This window comes from Miscanthus floridulus, chromosome 4 (genome assembly GCF_019320115.1).
Source record: "Miscanthus floridulus cultivar M001 chromosome 4, ASM1932011v1, whole genome shotgun sequence".
Lineage (NCBI taxonomy): Eukaryota > Viridiplantae > Streptophyta > Magnoliopsida > Poales > Poaceae > Miscanthus > Miscanthus floridulus.
The window spans coordinates 113,879,947-113,899,216 of NC_089583.1; the positions used below are offsets into that span (position 1 = coordinate 113,879,947).

The 19,270-nt window shown below is 45.0% G+C and overlaps 2 protein-coding genes and 1 pseudogene across 3 annotated transcripts; 2 read left to right on the top strand and 1 right to left on the bottom strand.

The window, feature by feature from the left end:
• The first annotated feature begins 998 nt into the window (after window positions 1–998).
• Window positions 999–7,687, top strand: LOC136550381 (peroxisomal (S)-2-hydroxy-acid oxidase GLO4-like). The gene is made up of 12 exons (XM_066541936.1): window positions 999–1,158; window positions 4,328–4,477; window positions 4,552–4,676; window positions 4,757–4,803; window positions 4,906–4,983; window positions 5,070–5,194; window positions 5,541–5,607; window positions 5,734–5,796; window positions 6,228–6,297; window positions 6,441–6,541; window positions 6,737–6,841; window positions 7,179–7,687. The coding sequence occupies exons 2-12, from the start codon at window positions 4,332–4,334 to the stop codon at window positions 7,356–7,358; spliced, it is 1,107 nt and encodes a 368-aa protein (XP_066398033.1). The 5' UTR covers window positions 999–1,158; window positions 4,328–4,331; the 3' UTR covers window positions 7,359–7,687.
• Window positions 7,688–9,696: 2,009 nt separating this feature from the next.
• On the top strand, window positions 9,697–19,251 carry LOC136550386 (peroxisomal (S)-2-hydroxy-acid oxidase GLO4-like; annotated as a pseudogene).
• On the bottom strand, window positions 13,473–16,958 carry LOC136550384 (small ribosomal subunit protein uS2y-like). Of its 2 annotated transcripts, XM_066541938.1 has the most exons (6): window positions 16,693–16,957; window positions 15,767–16,029; window positions 15,492–15,689; window positions 15,180–15,381; window positions 14,353–14,403; window positions 13,473–13,786 (listed from the first exon to the last, which is right to left on the bottom strand). In XM_066541938.1, exons 1-6 carry the CDS (start codon window positions 16,841–16,843, stop codon window positions 13,674–13,676), a joined length of 978 nt encoding a protein of 325 aa, XP_066398035.1. In that variant the 5' UTR covers window positions 16,844–16,957; the 3' UTR covers window positions 13,473–13,673. The 2 variants fall into 2 exon arrangements, with proteins under 2 accessions (XP_066398035.1, XP_066398036.1); XM_066541939.1 differs by lacking the exon at window positions 14,353–14,403 and having other exon boundaries at window positions 16,693–16,958.
• Window positions 19,252–19,270: the final 19 nt, after the last annotated feature.

Sequence of the window (19,270 nt, forward strand, 5' to 3'; positions counted from 1 at the left end):
GTATTCGGCTTATAAGCCACGGTTTATCAACCAACGAACAGTATTTTTTTTCATACCAAATCAGCCAACGGTACTTTCAACCATAACTTATAAGCCAAACAAGCCCAAACGAATAGGGCGAACGAAGGAAGTCTATAATTTTCAATGGCACGAGAGAGAAGAGTATACAATCAATGGCATTAAAGGAATTTTCTCCGTTCTTAGATCTGTGCAAGTTCAGCTATACAGTCTGTTCGGCTTGGCTTATACGATCGTATAGGATCGTGGATTATAAGCTGGAATAATATTTTTCTCTCACACCAAACCAGCCAGCAACAAATAATCCACGATCGTTTACGACGAAATGAACAGGCTGATAGTGTCCTAAATTTCCAAGGTAGTTTGGTTTCCTTCACATGTCAATGTTTTGCTGGACCGCGGATAATCGTCATGTTCGCTTAGCTTATAAATCGTACTTTTTTAGTCAACAAATAATATTTTTCTCATTTAATAAATCAGTCAACAATATTTTCAATCTTAACTTATCAGCCTAGCGAATACCTAATGCCTATTGTCCTTTACACTGCAGCCCCAGCACAGGAAGATGATTTGTCAGTGATAGGCACGAGAAAACGACACATGTGTCTTAAAGTCTAATGTAAGGCAGGCATACGAAATATATTTTTAGCTTCTTGTGTTTATACTTTTAGTTCCACAAGAATTTTTGTCAACTAAACAAAATGTATTTATACTTTTATACCACCTTGTGTTGTTTCTTATATAATGACACATTATCTACTTAATAATTACACACAATCTAGCCCATTGAAATTGATGGTTATTCAGCTAAACATGATTCAGAGTTAACAAAAATCAGGCAACTTGAACATAACGAAACCATATTCAAGGAGGGTGATGTTATCATCCAAGCACGGTACCTAAAAAAAAGAGGGTTTTCGATGAACAAGCAGGAGATTTATTATTTTAGTTCACTGTTAGGGAAGAGGGTAAGAGTGGTAGGTGGAGCATTATTGTCGATTTTGATTCCAGGACCAGGATGCGGCCAGCACTGAGTTTCTGTTTCTGACATCACACCGGGGAGGCAAGCACTAACCTCTGAACCTGCTGCGTTCCACTCATCTTTCTGCCATCCTTGATTGCAGTCCTTCCTCCCCCAAGGTATGGGGCTGCGGCTCACTGTTCCTTCTTTAATTCACTCATGTAGTCATGTATGAGTTTTTTTTTTCTCTTTGTTTTTTGTGTACCAATCATGTGGAAAAAGCCTGTCTGCATCTTCTTGATTTTTGCCGAACCCTAGGTGGATGACCATGTTAGATGCTGCTGCAAATCTTGAATGCTCCCCAACTGTAAGAAATAAAAGACATTGCCATACTAGACGGCCTGCCAATTTGTACAGTCCGCGTCTATATCCGGCGTTCCCCCAGATATGGGGTTTATCTTGAATTCAGTGGGACACAAGTTCGGTTGTGTTTCTTGAGAAAACTATCTTTCGGCCCGTGTTTAGTTCACATCGAATCTTACGATACATGTATGGAGCATTAAATGTAGACGAAAAAAAAACTAATTGCACAGTTTAGTTGGAAATCGCGAGACGAACGTTTTGAGCCTAATTAGTCCATGATTGAACACTAATTGCCAAATAAAACGAAAGTGCTACAATAGCCAAATTCCAACTTTTCAACCAACTAAACACGGGCTCAGTTGTGTTGGCCTTCTAACAAGCGCCACTTCAAGTTCACCACTTTGGACCTGACTACTTATTACGATGAGTGATCAAGTAGGAAAATCTGGACTTCCCTGTGCTTTGTAGTCCTGCAGATGCTTAGTATTCTAACCATCTCAGTTTATTTAACCTTTGCAGCAGAAGATAGCAGTATGTTTGGTCCTAACTTAGATATATGTATCTGAAAGCTTAAGTATTTTTTGAAGAGAAGGTGTCTGGAAACTTGAGTGACTGCATGGGTTTCAGCTATAGCAGAGTCTTACTTGTCCTTAAAGACAGAGAAGAGATTAATTCACAGTTTAGAAAGAATAGGTGTTATGGGCGCATCTTATCATTTATGTGGGGAGGGGAACATCTATTGTGGAAATTGGAATATTCCCTTGCTAAGTCTGTATGATTGTGGCACAGGAGTAGTATACATAAATACATCAAAGGGCAGCATGCATTTACATGTATTTAGCATGCCAGCGCACTTCTGAAGAATGAAGTGTGATGAATGCTGAACAGATTGAGTTCTGTTTCAGTTGTGATGAGTAGGACCGAGACTAGATCTGAACAGTAATTTCAGAATCATTTTAGTTTTCTCGTTTCCCCTTCATGGCCCACTGTTGATTACAGATCAAGAGACAAGAGTAGAAATCCACTCTGTTGCCTTTTGTTGTCTGGGCATTGTTGTGTCTAGCTCTAGCCAGAGTCGCTACAAAGGTATGAGCTGCAGTAGTTATTTTTTCAGTGCATAACTACTACACCTAAAACTGCGAATTGGAACACAATGTCTTCACTGAAAAGTGAAAACATACGTAGATCAATTACAATTAGTCAGTATGTCCTATATCTGGCGTTCCCCCAGATATGGGGGTTATCTTGAATTCAGTGGGACAACCATTCGGTTGTGTTTCTTAGAAAAATACTTTCAGTTGCGTTGGCCTTCTAATAAGTGCTACTTGAAGTTTACCACTTTGGACCTGACTACTTATTACGACGAGTGATCAAGTAGGAAAATCTGGATTTCCCTGTGCTTTGGAGTCCTACAGATGCTTAGTATTCTAACTATCTCATAGCCTTTGCAGCAGAAGATAGCACTATGTTTGGTCCTCGCTTAGATGTATGTGTCTGAAAACTTTGGTATTTTCTGAAGAGTGGTCTGAATTAGCAGTCTTGCGTCCTTAAAGATAGAGAAGATATTAATTCAAAGTTTAGAAAGAGTAGGTGTTATGGGTGTAAAAAATTTTAGACCATAGAGCTAAAGCTACTGTGAAATCTTAGTTTGGGTCCACATGCAGTTATGGTGCCTTGGACACAGTTGTTCCTCAGCGCTGATTTGATTGAGCTCGAATTTCCCAAAATACTGAAACAAAATGGGCCTACCCACCTTGCGGTTACTAGAGTTAATGATCCTATGCCAGAGGAATAGCAACCATATATATGGGTAACATCTCTGGTGAAAATTGGAATATTCCCTTACTAAGTCTGTATGATTGTGACATAGGAGTGGTAGACATCAAAATATCGAAGGGCGGCATGCATTTACATGTATTTAGCTAGTCAGCACACTTCTGAAGAATGAACTGTGATGAATAGCTGAACAGATTGAGTTCTGTTTCAGTTGTGATGAGTAGGTCAGGGACTAGATCTGAACAGCAATTTCAGAGTCATTTTAATTTTCTCGTTTCCCCTTTATTGCCCAATGTTGATTACAGATCAAGAGTAGAAATCCATTTTTCTGCCTTTTGTTGTCTGTGCTTTGTTGTGTCCAGCTCTATCCAGAGTCACTACAAAGGTATGATCTACAGTAATTATTTTTGCACTACACAAATACTACACTTAAAGCTGTAAATTGGAATGTAATGTATTCACTGAAAACATATGTGGATGAATTAGTCAGTGTATCCTTTTACTTCTGATGGTTGAAATTTTCAGTTGCAATACTAGAATCTTCTGACTTCATCGAAACTGATTCATAAATTTTTGAGTTCACTTCAATATGTAGATGCTAGTTTTGTAACTTGGTACTTTCATTGCAGTACTACGTATGCATCTGGTAGTTTTGTTTTACCCTACATTTGCATTTCTAGGGCTCAATTGTTTTGGTTAAATGAACATGCCCTACTGTTTCTTAAAAGGGTTGTGAAGGGGTACAGTTGGCAAAGACGAGGCATCGGAAATTTACATTTTATACCAAAAATAGTAGTATGGCCACACTTGTTTGGTTATCTTAAATCTTCTTCTGATGCCCAATATGTAGAGATTCCTCCTGATCTGTTGTGCACACTTAGAGAAAAATTGTATTGTAAACTTCAGATCAATATCAATCTACTTTGCTTAACTCTACCATCTACTGGTTTTGGACTAGTTTGAACAGTTGAGGAACAATGTATAGTGGTAACGTCCATTCCAAATAAAAGGCTAGAAGTGAAATGACTATACTAGAGTTTTTATTTTTGAAGCATGCAAGTATCCTAAACTTTCGTATTGTCCAAATTGAAATGATTTAGTGCCTGCACTGAAAAAGGAACCTATTGTTGGCTCTTTTTCTTAATTTTCTAAACCAATGTATAACTGTAATTGCAATATAAGAATGACCTTTTTAACATGTTAATGTAGCCGAATGGAGGATAATCTACCAATTAATGTCTGGGAATATCAAAAACTCGCCAAGAAAGCACTACCAAAGATGCACTATGATTATATCAATGGGGGAGCAGAGGATGAGTATACACTGAGGGAGAATATTGCAGCATATGGAAGAACTCTGTACTGTTCACCTCACCAATTATTTACAACCTCATTAAAAAGTGGTTCCTTACTTTTCAGCGTGTATTACACAGGTTACGGCCACGGGTCCTTATAGATGTGAGTAAGATAGACATGTCAACAAGCTTGTTAGGATATAATATGCCATCGCCAATGATTGTCGCTCCTACAGGGGCACACAAATTAGCAAATCCAGAAGGTACAAAATCAAGTCATCCAAGTTTTAAGTGATAAAACTTGCTATTATCTCCACAACCCTTGGTTAAATGTTCATTTCAGGGGAGGTGGCCACAGCAAGAGCTGCCGCAGCATGTAACACCATAATGGTAACTGCTGAATTTGTTTTTGGGGGTCATCTGGTGATGTACTCGTCTTTAGACCCTATGTAGATTGTTACACATGTTCATATATGTCAATATGTCATACAGGTGCTTTCCTTCTCATCAAGCTGCAGAATCGAGGAGGTTGCCTCCAGCTGCGATGCCATTCGCTTTTATCAGTTATATGTATGATGCGTTGGCATTGATCTTTTTTAGTAAATTCCCCTTTCTGCTGCTACCTGGTTTCTGAAAAATTCGTTTGTGTACCTTAGATGTGCAAGAGAAGGGATGTTTCGGCAACATTGGTACGGCGGGCTGAGAGTTTAGGATTCAAGGCAGTTGTTTTGACAGTTGACAGGCCTGTGCTTGGTAGTCGTGAAGCAGATATTAGAAACAAGTACAGTGCTTGTTATCTTTGTTGAAATCTCCTAAAGTTCAGTGAAATTATGTTCTTTTACAAATCATAATTCCAGTTTCCTAACCCATTGTTACTGAGGTTAAAATCTTCAATTACTCTATCCATTCCAAATTATAAGATGTTTTGGTTTTTCTAGATATATGCACTTAGATATACATTTTGTCTAGATACATAGTGAAAGCTATGTGCGTAGAAAAAAAAGTCTTATAATTTGGAATGGAGGTAGATCGTCAATACATTTATAGCTTCAACAACACTATGTTGCAAAAATTTCCCTTTTGTTTTATTTTGGGATGTTCTGTAACTGAGCTGATTGTTCATGCAGGATGATTGCTCCACGGTTTGTAAACCTTGAAGGTTTAATGTCATCAGACAACGACATAGAAAGTGCTGTGAGTGAAACATTTGCTCGATAAATCTCTGGTTTAGAGCTACAAAAATTCGTTCACAGTGGACGAACTCCTTTCTTTCTGAAAAACTGAACCATTATCGTCTCGCAATCTTGATCGTGTTGTTAGGAAGGTGGCTCCAAGCTGGAACGATTCTCATGGGAGACGCTGGATCCATCATTGTCATGGAAGGTACGTACAGATAACACATAGCAGACTGTGGCCGTGCCATAAACTTTCTTGAATCTCGAGTTCCATAGCATGTGGTCTGGCACCTACGGTACTGGGCAAGCATATGGAACAGTTATGGGTGGTGCATGGACGCATCAACATCGGGCATAAGGGCTGACACTGGATACTGAAAACCTGTTCTTTGAGCAGCCGTATGGCACTTAATATAACATGCTGGTATAGCGACCGTTGGCCTACTGGCATAGTGGCATCTTTCTCCTGTGATCCTGTCCAATGGACACGTAGTGCCCTTGAATTGCATGCATCGCCGTACTTGGTCACAGCGGCCTTGGATCACTGTACAGGCGACCATGCCATGACGGGCCGTCTTGCCGGCAATTAAACGGCTAGTGGGTTGATGGGGTGTGTTTTTGCTGAATTTGTGCGTGCAGGACGTGGAGTGGCTCAAGTCCATCACCAACCTGCCGATCCTGCTCAAGGGCATCGTCACCGCCGAAGACGGTAATGAACGATAACTAGCATAATATATACTCTATCAGTGTATCAGCGTTGGATTACTGGCATGCATGGTGCTGAACCGGAGAACTGGTATGGTCTCACTGTATGTGTCACTGAACTCTGATGACTCCGGCGGCGTTGGGCAGCGAGGAAGGCCGTGGAGGCGGGGGTGTCTGGCGTGATCGTGTCCAACCACGGCGGCAGGCAGCTGGACTATGCGCCGGCCACCATCTCGGCGCTCGAAGAGGTAATAACTGGCCGCCGGCCGACCGACCACATTTATCCTCCTGACTCGCGCCACGCATTTACCCGATCGATCGCTGCACGTGTGGCGTGTGGGACACAGTCAGCGTTTGGGCGTGCTGTTATTGCGAAGTGCTTCTGTAGCGGCCGTATACTGACAAAGGACCGCCGGGGTCGGGTGTCGTGCGCTGAATTGCAGGTGGTTAAGGCGGTGGAGGGGGCCGTGCCTGTGCTGGTGGACGGTGGCATCCGGCGGGGCACCGACGCGCTGAAGGCGCTGGCGCTCGGCGCCAACGCTGTCATGGTACGTATGCCGCTCCTCTCCGAGTCCGACTTCTTGCAATTGGGCATGCACGGGCTGTTCGCCTGTTAGATCAAAGACATTCGCCGGGCTTTATTGAAAGCTTATCGAACGAAAGCCCATGATCCAGTGCTGGGAGGCCAGCTTATAATGGAGTTCAGACACCTATTACAGAGTTTTAAGTTCGAATAACAAAAGAACTCAACCAACACCTCCACCCAGATCTCACAGCAACTCAAGACACACTAAACTTGGCACACAGCAAAGCGCCTGTTTCGGAAGAGAAACCTTACCGTGGACAATTCGTTCGTTCTGACGAGGATGAGCGTGTTTATTGCAGGTGGGGAGGCCGGTGTTGTACGGGCTGGCGGCGCGCGGGGAAGCCGGCGCGAGGCACGTGATCGAGATGCTGAACAAAGAGCTGGAGCTGGCCATGGCGCTCTGCGGCTGCCGGAGCGTTGCGGAGGTCACCAGGGCGCACGTCCAGACCGAGGGCGACCGGATCAGGGCCCTGCTGTGATCCCGCGACCATCCGGACGGACGGACTTCCTGAATCACATAGGCGTTGTTTAGCTGCGTAAAGTTTGAAGGTGTCGTATGGAGCGTTCGGTACCGAATCCGTCAGCCGCAGGCCGAATTTATTAAACCTAATTAATCTATCGTTAGCACTTGTGTTACTGTAGCACTTTATTATCAAATCATAGAGTTTAAAAGATTCGTCTCGCAAAGTAGTCGTAATCTGTGTAATTAGTTATTTTTTTAATTCTATATTTAATACTTTATGTATATGTCTAAACATTATAAACTTTTGGAAGAGGAACTAAATAAGACCATGATGCTTTGCTACTACTACATTAATACTACAGACTACAGAGTCCGATCATTCATCATGTTCGTTTGGGCTTGTTTGGCTGATAAGGCATGACTGAAAGTACTATTGATTGATTTGGTGTGAGAGAAAAATATTATTTGTTGGTCGAAAAAGTACGGCTTATAAGCCAAACAAGCCCAAACAAACAGGGTATTATGCTCGCTGTCAGTGTTGCGATATGAATGTGAGGGTATGTGATTGACATTGATTGCTGCCTCTAGAAATAAGCTTGAGCTATTTTTTAGCTATGGAATAGTATTTTTCTTTCACAATATTTTAATATAAGTATCAGCATAAGTTAAATTTCAGCATAAACGAACAGGGTGTAAGATTCAACTTACTATTTCCAGAACATGAGCTGGATTAAGCTTCAGTGATTTCCTGCCCAAAGTGCTCAACGTATGTTGGGACTTCGGAGCCCTGTCCCGAATACATGAGAATATCGACGTGGAGCAAGTAACATTTCAAGCTAGGCACAAATAACACAAAATTGAACTCGTAACGCGTATCGTAAGGGCGTGAACCGTGAACAGAGAAATAACGTCAGCCTTATGCCATGTACTTCTATGATCTTGTCTGACGTGGAAGAGATAGAAATTAAAATATCGTCTTGTATCTGACGGATGGTTTGAGAGCACGAGTGAAAACTTTATAGACAATAGTACACACGTGAACACACATACTTAAACCCTATCTCTATGAGTGAGCACCTTCGAAGGCTCCTCGCTATCGACGGGATGTCGCCTACCACTGAAAGGGTGAGCACCTCCGAAGGACTGAGCCGACAGATTTCGAGATTCAGGAAGTCACCACAGGTGTCACGCTGTCGACGGGGACGTCGCCTACCACTGAAAGCATAACGTCATTAAATCCTAAAAAAACTAGAAAAATACGAGCACTCATGCCAAGTCGAGGACTTAAGCCCGGGTGAACAGGTTCCACCACAAGGAACCCAACGTACTGATCTATGATCAGTTCGCTTCCATTTAGAATTTTTGAATGACCTCATATGTTGAAATGGTCTACACCAAAATATAATTCTTGATGCGATCTACAAATATGTGGTTGTATAATTCTCGATGCGATCTACAAATATGTGGTTGACAATTTTTTCATTTAAAATCATTTAGAGTCACAAATACTTATTTTTATTTTCTTGGATTTGAAAATTAAAAATTTAGAATTCTCAAAGGACCTCAAATGTTGACTTGTTGTATACTAAAGTTGGGATGCTCAGTGTGGTCTACCATTTTGTAGTTGACAAATTTTTTTATTTAAATTATTTGGAGTACTAAATATTCGTTTTTTAAATTATCATAATTGAGATCCATTCAATTTTTCAAACGTTCTCGAACGGATACTTACCAAAAGTTCGATACTTATCAAAATTGCAGCGCTCAATAAGATTTAAACTTTATAGCTAAAACGTTCTATATTTGAGATCGTAAATATTCAGAAATGGTTTGTACCGAATACTTTCCCTGTTCGTCTATGTGCACGTAAAATTTGAGCTTAAAAAAACTCTTCTTAAAACTTTGTGCAACAAAGAAAATGGAAAAATCAACATAAGGCTCAGGGTGGACGTGGACCCGTTGAAGTTCACGAAAATTCCCACAAAGGCACAAACTATATGCATAGGTGGAGCATATAATCATCTATGTGCACGTCAAATTTGCGCTTAAAAAACTTGTTTAAAACTTTTTCAATAAAAGGAAAAGAAAAAATCAACATGATAATGGTTCCTTTGCTTTTTTTTTTCCTTGCAAAATTTTTATGCGCACTACGTCGATGGGACCACTGGAGCCCTAGGAGCTCAGAGCACTATGAAATGTTGGGTCCTGTCATCCTGTGTCTCGCCCTCTCTCTACCTGAGCTTTTGACATCCCACCAAGGGGGCAATGGTGTGCCAGTGAACTTTTATACAACATACTCCGTATCAACCACAGCGATATTTGCAACGTCAGAATGGCCTCTTGATGTAGCAGGAATGGAGGATAATCTATCAGTCAATGTCCGGGAGGATCAAGAGCTCGCCAAGAAAGAACTGCCAAAGATGCACTATGATTACTTCAGTGGGGGTGCGGAGGATGAGTACATTCGGAGGGACAATATCGCAGCATATGGAAGAATTCTGTATTGTTCACCTCACCAGTCACCACTAATTCTGAACCTCATTCAGAAGTAGGACCTGAACCTCATTCGGGAGTATCAAGAGCCCACGGGTCCTTGTGGATGTCAGCACGATAGACATGTCCACAAGCCTATTAGGAATTGATATGCATGCCGTCACCAATAATTGTCATTCCAACAGGGGCACACAAATTAGCAACTCCAGAAGGTACAAAAGCTCAAACTCATCGAAGTTTTGAATGATAGAATATGTCATCTGAGGATTGGTGCTATACATTCAGAGTTTCCCTTTATATTTCATCAGCTGAATAGCTGTAATAACGTTGTAAAAAAATCATGGCTGTGTGCGGCTGCAGAGGCCGGAAACAATTCCATTTTCTTAAAAAAAGCAGGATTGGTGCCATCTCCACAAACTCTTGGTTAAATTCTCATTTCAGGGGAGGTGGCCACAGCGAGAGCTGCAGCAGCATGTAGCACCATAATGGTAACTGCTGAAATTTTTCTTTTAAGGGTCATCTAATGATGTACTCATTTTTATGCCCTCTGTAGATTCTTGCACATTTTCTTATATGCCATACATGTTCTGTCATTCTCATCCAGCTGCAAGATAGAGGTTGCTTCCAGCTGTGACGTACGCCATCCGCTTCTATCAGTTACATGTATGTATGAGGCCCCTCTTTCCGTGGCCACCTGACTTCTACAATTTTCCTTTTGTGTATGTACCTAATAAGGTGTACAAGAGAAGGGATGTTTCAGCAACATTGGTGTAGCGAGCTGACAGTTGACACGCCTGTGCTTGGTAGGCATGAAGCTGACATCAGAAACAAGTACAGTGCTGATCAGAGTGATTTTGTTTCTCGAGATCTCCTGAAGTTCAGCGAAACTATGTTCTTTGCAAATCACATTTCAATAGTTACGCAATGCTACTGAATGCTAAAATTTCATAAGCTATATCTTCCCGTGTCATATCATGATCCTCAATCATGTACTTAGAGCATTTCAATAGCTTGAACATCACAACGTTGCAAAAAAAAGAAAGAAAAGAAGATCCCACTTCTATTATTTGTGATTCTGTGTGCCTGAGCTGGCTGTTCATCCAGGATGATCGCTCCAGTGTCCCCAAACCTTGAAGGTCTAATGTCATTCGACGACGATCTTGACACTGTGAGTGTAACATTTGCTCGATAATACAAGTGGTCCATCAGAAGTACAAAAGCTTGTTCAATCATAGTGGGTCGTCTCCATTATCTAAAATAGTTACTCTGTCTGTTTCCTTTCTGAAAGACTAAACCACTGTCATCTTGATGATAACCCAGGACCAGGAGGAAGGCGGCTCCAAGCTGGAACGGCGGGCGCGCGAGACGCTGGATCACTCATCGTCGTGGAAGGGACTGTACGTAGAGCGCAGCGCAACCGGTGGCCGTGCCATAAATCTCTTGAACCTTGAATGCCCTAGCATGTGCGAGCGCCCGCCCCCATGCGCAGTGTACTAGTACTTGGCAAGCATACGGACCAGTTATGGGCGCCAAGGACGCGTCCGCGTCAGGCACCAGGTCGCTATACCGGATACTGAGAGCCTGCTCTGTGATCAGCTGGGAGCAGCATATGGCTCTTAACATGCTGCCATAAAAACGGAGCTGCCTTTAGGACACTGATGACATTGGCTGCCTGCTGCGGCCTTGAATCGCAGTACCGGTGGCCATCCGTCCATGCATGGCGTGATGGCCTGATGGGCCGGGTGCAGTAGTCTTGCCGGCCGGCGGGGCAATTATGTGGCGTGTATGGTGGTTGATGGCGTTTGTTAGTTTGTGTCCCTGAATTTGTGTGTGGTTGGTTGCAGAGCATGGAGTGGCTCAGGTCCGTAACCTGGCTGCCCATCCTGCTCAAGGACTTCCGTCGGTAATGAAATCACTTCACTACGTATCAGCGTTGAATTGCTGAGTGACGAGATGCTGATAATCGGCGCACTGGAAAATGGTAATTTCCTATATTGGTCACTGAATGAACTCTGACTCTGCGGCGGCGGCGCTGGACAGCCAGGAAGGCCGTGCAGGCAGGGGAGGCCGGCGCGACGGCGCCCGGCAGCTGGACTACGCCCCGGCCACCATCTCGGTGCTCGAAGAGGTAGCAGACGGCACGGACGTTCCCACATGCAAACACAGCGCATGCAAACACAGCGCATGGACTTCGGCAACGTGCGGTGATCAGTTGCACGATGCGTCTCGAAAGCTGACAGCGTTCGGTGATCAGTTGCACGATGCGGCTCGAAAGCTGACAGGGGGATTACCATCGACGGGCGGCGCTACATTGCAGGTGGTTAAAGGCGGTGGCCAGTGCCGGCCCAAGGGACAGGGCACGAGGTGCGACGGCCAAGGGCCCAAACGGAGGAGGAGCCCAAGCTCAAATATACAAACCTTCATGTCCTATAGTCTATTAGATATTAGCAAACTAATGAGAAGAAAGACATAAAACTGGCTAGGCGGCCCAAAAAGACAACATCGGTATTTCTTTCCTAGTTTCTTTCCCCACGACTCTCGGGTAGAGAGGAGACGAGGAGTCACGCTGCACACAGCACGCTCTGATCGTGAGTTCGCGACGTGCGGCTTACACACGCGGAGCTGGCGAGCCGCGCCGCCGCGAAGAGCTATACTACCGGAGACACGAACGCGGCGTACGAGGACGGCGACCAGGTAGGGCTCCACGACGACGACATCTTGATTCTTGGCTTCTTATGAATTGCGATCACCGATCAGTTGTTAGGCCCAAAGTATTTTTCCCTTTTTATTTTTAATCCAAATTAATTATTTGTATAGTATTTCAGACTTCCAGTACTTTGTACCCATATAGTCATATTTTTTTTCTAATTTAGGTGTTAGAATTTTAGAATGTTACCTAGAAACATTTGTCATGGGTAAGAAAAGAAAACAAATATATTGTTTTTTTTAATCTACATTGTTCTTCGATAATTATCATATATCTATAAATATATTGCTTAATCTACATTATTTCTCGATAATTATCAGACATGTTAAATTAAAAATATGTTATTGAATTTATTTTTGTTTTACAAGTAAAATTAACATCTATATATTATAAGATTTTATATATGATCAAGATGGCTCCTTACGACGAGATCTTTAAAATCCAGGACCGGCACTGGCGGTGGCGGGGGCCGCGCCGGTGCTGGTGGACGGCGGCGTCCGCGGGGGCACCGACGTGTTCAAGGCGCTGGCGCTAGGCCACCGCAGTCATGGTAAAGCAACAACTCCAGGTCACTCAAGATGGAACCGTGGCAAATTCTCGCGGGCGTCTGCAGGTGGGGGGACCGGTGTTCTTCGGGCTGGCGGCGCGTGGGGAGGCCGGCGCGAGGCACGTGATCGAGATGCTCAACGAGGAGCTAGAGCTGCCGGAGCGTGGCGGAGATCACCAGGCGGCACGTCCAGATCGAGGGCGACCAGATCAGAGCCCTCTTGTAAACCTGAGGCATTACCTGTTGTACCAGAACCTTCATCAGCTTTCAGCGAACCTGAACAACAAATCTTTGGTGCGGTGACCGGTGTACCACATTACAACATTGACAAACCCACAAAAAAGCAAGCTGGCGAGACACTTGCTGCAACTAAGAGCATACAGTTCACAAAATACGCTTAAAACAGAGCTATCCATTTGGCATAATAGAAAGGGGCCTGATTCACTCGCTGTCTCAGCTGAGTCAACACAAAATTGATTCTCATCTAGTAGCACGTAAAGAGTTCAATGCTACTACTCAAGCAGTGTCTACCAACGAGTTCTGATGATAACTAATATATGCCATCAACCATGCTGATTTACTCTTTACCCCCAGTTCGGGCCAGGGGCAGGTGCCGCATCAGGGGCAGCGCCTTGTTCCCATCCGGTGGCCGTTGGAGGAGCCGCGGCTGCATCCCAGACACCATCAGCAGGTGGAGCTGAAATTCACATGGGGAACTGTAAGAGCCACAGGTGTATGAAACTAAACAAAACAGATAATAAAAATAAAAGAAACAAGCAAATGAAACATTATTGAGTATACTCTATAGTGATCTAAAGCTTCCTCACAGTTACCCATAAAATCCTATATAATGAGACTAAACAAGCAGATAACCAGGCAATAATAAAAGTAAAAGAAACAAGCAAAATGTGATCAAACATTATTATGAGAATAGTAAATCTAAATCTGTAAAGATTTAAAGCTTCAACACGGTTACACATTAAAAACTATAGGTCAAAGGGCAACTTGTGATAAAAAAAATTGTTTGCATTTTAAGCCATGCTAGAAAAACATATCAAAGATTCATATCAAATCACCTTCTAGCTTTAGAAACACAGCAAGCTACTTCTAGGCAGACAAAAGGTAGAATAGAGCATCAACTATCAATAAATTGAACATTGTACCCTAGAAAAACTAAGCATGTGTAAACAGAATACTACTACAAAGATTAGAATGAATCGTCTTCAAATGCAAATCATATTACTATGAGAAGATAAACTGGACCTGGAGCAGCAGCCCAGTCTGCACCAGCAGCAGGAATGCCAGCAGGAGGAGCTGAAATTCACATGTGTAATTGTAAGCGCCACAGGTGTACTAAACTAAACAAGCAGATAACCAGGTAATAATAAAAGTAAAAGAAACAAGCAAATGTGATCAAACATTATTATGAGAAGAGTAAATCTATAAAGATTTAAAGCTTCAACACAGTTACACATTAAAACCGATAGGTCGAAGGTCTACTTGTGACAAAAAAAACGTTTGCATTTTAAGCCACGCTAGAAAAACATCAAAGATTCAGCTCAAGTCACCATCTAGCTTTAGACACACAGGACAAATTAAAGAAAGACTACAATTGATGAATACAATTTAAGGTACGAACCTAAATATCTAATACCCAATCATGGTATTAATTTTTAATTTGTAGGTGAACTAACATTTTAATATTGTTAACTAAAGAGGGACATCCAACACGCCCATATACTGCACAAAGTCAACTAAACTAGGACATAAAACAAACAAAGAAAAACAACCAACCATAGAATCAAACTAATGTTACATCGTTAGTTGTGCCACGACGATCTCTTTGATTCATGCCAATACAAATCTATACGTGGGTAACTCTAGATTCAAATCAAAGTCACAGATTTCTATTGCTTAAGTATCTCAAAGATCTTCTAGGCACACAAAAGGTATAATAGAGCATCAACTATCAATCATTTAAACATTGTACTCTAGACAAACTAGGCATGTGTAAACAGAATACTCCTACAAAGATTAGAATGTCTCGTTTTTAAATGCAAATCACATTATTATGAGAAGAGTAACTGTACCTGGAGCAGCAGCCCAGTCTGCACCAGCAGCTGGAATGCCAGCAGGCGGAGCTGCAGCTTCACCAGCTCCCCAATCGGCGCCCCAGTTGTCAGCCCCTGGAGCAGCATATTCTGCAACGGCGCCATAGTCAGGAGCAACCAGAGCCTCTTCTTCCTCCTGCTCCTTTGCTTCCTCTGGGTCTCTGTAGAAGAACAGATCAACCTGCAAAAGAGAAACAAGCATACGATTCAAGAAGCGACAAAAAGTAAATGCTTTGTTTATTCAGGTCAGAAATTGTTGGGATGAAACTAGTTCAGATTATATCAGTTTACCATTATGTCCCACTTGTGTCCTGGAAGAATTGTACCACGCATCTGGAGGACCATTCTGGCAAGCAGCCAGAACAGACAACCAATGCTCTGTTTCCCCTTGTTATTGGCAGGAATGCCAATATCAACATAGCGCATAGGAGAGTCAGTGTCGCAGAAGGCAATGGTGGGAATGTTTCCAAGTGCAGACTCCTTAATGGGCTGTGCAAAGTTTGATAAAGAAGATTTGTAAGTGCTCTGAATCAACAAAGTTTTTCCTTCAGCAGATATAAGTTTACCTGATGATCAGTCCTGGGGTCAGTCAGGATAAGAAGGCGCGGCTCACTGAATGAGGTTTGCAACTGGTTGGTGAATGTACCAGGAGTGTGCCTGCCGGCAATGGCATGAGCACCAGTGTACTGCGCAAACTTGAGGACAGCCCTCTGGCCATAGGGTCTAGCAGACTGTACTATAATATCTTGTGGATTTTCAATTGCAACAATGACCCTCGCAGCCAACTGTAGCTTCTCCCAGGTCTTCCCAAGGTTAATAATGTAGATACCTGAATGATAATATACAACAGCACTATTGTTAATTCACAGTTCGCCATAGTCAAATGACAAAGGGGATTGATCGGCAAAAGCAACTTAAGTTAGCACTGAACTACTAGACATTCTTCCCATTGATTCAAGTGAACAAACACAGCAACACAGACATAAGATGTTAGATATCAGTCAATTGATCCTATAATTTTGATAGAATCTAGTCTGAACCAATCCCACAGCTCATATTTATGGTATGACATTGAGAAGAATAGTAATTGTAATGTCGCAGCAAGACCTTACACGTATGTGTATCACACTCACTCCAGAAACCCTCCAAATCTTCATGCTAGACAAATCCTCAAGACCATACTGGAGAAATAATACTAAAAGTAGACGACGCACATGTGTATCACACTGATACCAGAAACCCTTAACAACTAGAAATTACATACACATACGTGTATCACACTGACACCAGAAAACCTTAACTAGAAATTACATACGTATGAATCAATATCTGTCGACTGAAACTACGCGCCAATATTTCTCAATTGAACTACAATCGCAGCCTAATATCTGCATGCGCATAGCAAGATCCCAACAGATCTATAACTAGATATGCAATACAAGACGCGTTCGATGTAAACATTTGGTTAGTCTAGAGAGAATTGGACTTATACCATCAGTGCGGCGCTTGTATACGTAGCGCTCCATCTGGAAGTCGCAGTTCTTGGTGCCGAGGTGGACGTCGGCGGCGAGCATCATCTGGATGTCCTGCTCCCGCTGCGACAGCGCCCGCGCGCCGCCGCCGCCTGCCGGTGCCGCCGCCATCGTCGCCGCCGAAGTTTAGGGTTTCTGACGGCTGCGCCGTGCGCTAGAGAGCTGGAACAGGGAGGTGGCGGCGCGAGGCAGAGGTCGCCAGGTGGCTGGTGCTCTGAGCTTTTATGTGGGCTGGGTCATCACGTATGAAAACCCTAGGTCGTGATGTCCTGCGGTTTTGCTTTACGGGCCTTCTTTCTGGGCCCTTTGGGGTGGGCGATGGACCTTGTAGAATGTAGGCCCACCACTCTTCTGGCGCACTGCAAATGGTAATACGAAACTCCATGTAGCGCCTGGGATCCGCGCTTCAACAGCATCTTAATCCTAAGAGCATCTCAAGAGTTCCCTAAACCTTCTCCTAATCCTTAATTTTTAGAAAAAAAGTGAAAAAATCCCTCTCCAACAACTCCTAATACAACCTCCTAATATATATTTTAGAAGTCAGGAAAAAAGAGGTTCCTTCGCCTCTTCCATCACCAGTTCGCGAGCTCTTTCGCGTCGTCCATCACCACTTGGCCTTCCAATTCCATGATCGGCGTCGGGAGCGAGAGCAGCGGCACTGCATCTCCCTGAACTTGCCGGCACCTGGAGCCAGCGACTTCCACGACGATGAGCCTGCACCCTAGCGCCGAAGACGCCGTCGACGGAGTGGTTTTGCTGCTCCAGGTCACGCGGTTCGCGCGTCGGCGACGGCGTCGCCTTGCGCAGCCTCGGAGGCGGGTCCCGGGCCACCGGAGGCGGCGGCGGCGGCGCTGACTCCATCGGTCCATCGTGATTCAGCTTGCATGTTTGGGCAGGTCCATACGCCGCACGGAGGAGGCGGCCGCCAGCCTCGACGTTCGCATCCACCGCCTTCCGGCCGTTGAGCCCCCGACGGACCACGCGGGCTCCATGGAGTTCATCTCGCAGGTCGTGCAGCTGCACGCGCCCCACGTCAGGGCGGCCGTCTCGAGCCTGGTGTGCCCGGTGGCCGCGCTCGTCCTCGACCTGTTCTGCGCCCCGCTAGTCGTCGTGGCCCGCGAGCTCGGAGTGCCGACGTACTGTACTTCAACTGCAACGCCGCGGCGCTCTCCTAATTCCTGCGCCTGCGGACGCTATGCGAGGAGGTGGCCGGCGAGTTCGGGGAGGTGGACGGCGCGGCGGACATTCCCGGGCTGCCCCCAGTGCCGCCGCTCTCGCTCCCGACGCCGATCATGGAATTGGAAGGCCAAGTGGTGATGGACCAAATTTTAATTTTTAGGGTGGAATATTGGGTAGTATTGGAGATGGATTTTTTTTTCTCCTAATATCTTTTTAGGAGTTGAAAAAGATGATGTTTTTAGGAAGGAAATTTAAGAAACTCTTGGAGATGCTCTAATTCCTGTTTATGTCCTGTGTCTCCAATCCCTGCTAGCCACGTCGTTTGCTCTCCAGCTCCTGTGACCGGCTGAGACGGACGTGGGCCGGTGCCGTTCCTGCGCTAGGCCGTTACAGGTGCCGGTGTCAAGGTACTATGACCGGGGGGCGGGGGGACCCCGTTTCTGTGCTGGCCACCTCCCACCTACAGTCGAGCATGTGTACCCCTCCATTTCCTATTCCCTGATTCTACGGGCCCTCCTTAGCTCTAGCCCATTTTCAGTTGCCCTACCCATTCTCCCAGTTGCCGCATCGTAGCCGTCGTCGCCACGCTCGGAGGCTGGCTTCTCCAAGCGCCGCACCGCATGGGGCATCAGCCTCGCCGCATCCGTCGCCTGCGTTTTTATTACCTATGGTCACTGACTGAACTCTGACTCTGCGGTGGCGGCGTTGGACAGCCAGGAAGGCCCCGGAGGCAGGGGCGGCGGGCGTGATCGTGTCCATCCACGGCGTCCGGCAGCTGGACTACGCGCCGGCCACCATCTCGATGCTCGAAGAAGTTACACACAGCACGTACGTTCGCACATGCAAACACAGCGAATGGACGTTCGCAACGTGCGGCGATCAGTTGCGCGATGCGGCTCGAAAACTGACAGGGGGATTGCCATCGCCGAGTGGCGCTGCATTGCAGGTGGTCAAGGCGGTGGCGGGGGCCGTGCCGGTGCTGGTGGACGGCGGCGTCCGGCGGGGCACCGACGTGATCAAGGCGCTTGCGCTCGGCGCCACCGCAGTCATGGTAAAGCAACTACTCTAGGTCACTGCCTGCTCCAGAGATGGAACCGTGGCAAATCCTGACGAGGATGAGCGCGTGCATGTGTGTATGCAGGCGGGGAGGCCCGTGTTCTTCGGGCTGGCGGCGCGCGGTTCCGCGGTGAGGCCAGGGTGAGGCACGTCATCGAGATGCTGCACGAGCTCTGGCCGCCTCAGCGTGGCGGAGATCACCAGACGGCACGTCCAGACCAAGGGCGACCAGATCAGAGCTCTGTTGTAAGCCTGTGGCTGTGGCTGGCAATACCTTTGTACAAAAACTTAGCTTCATCAGCT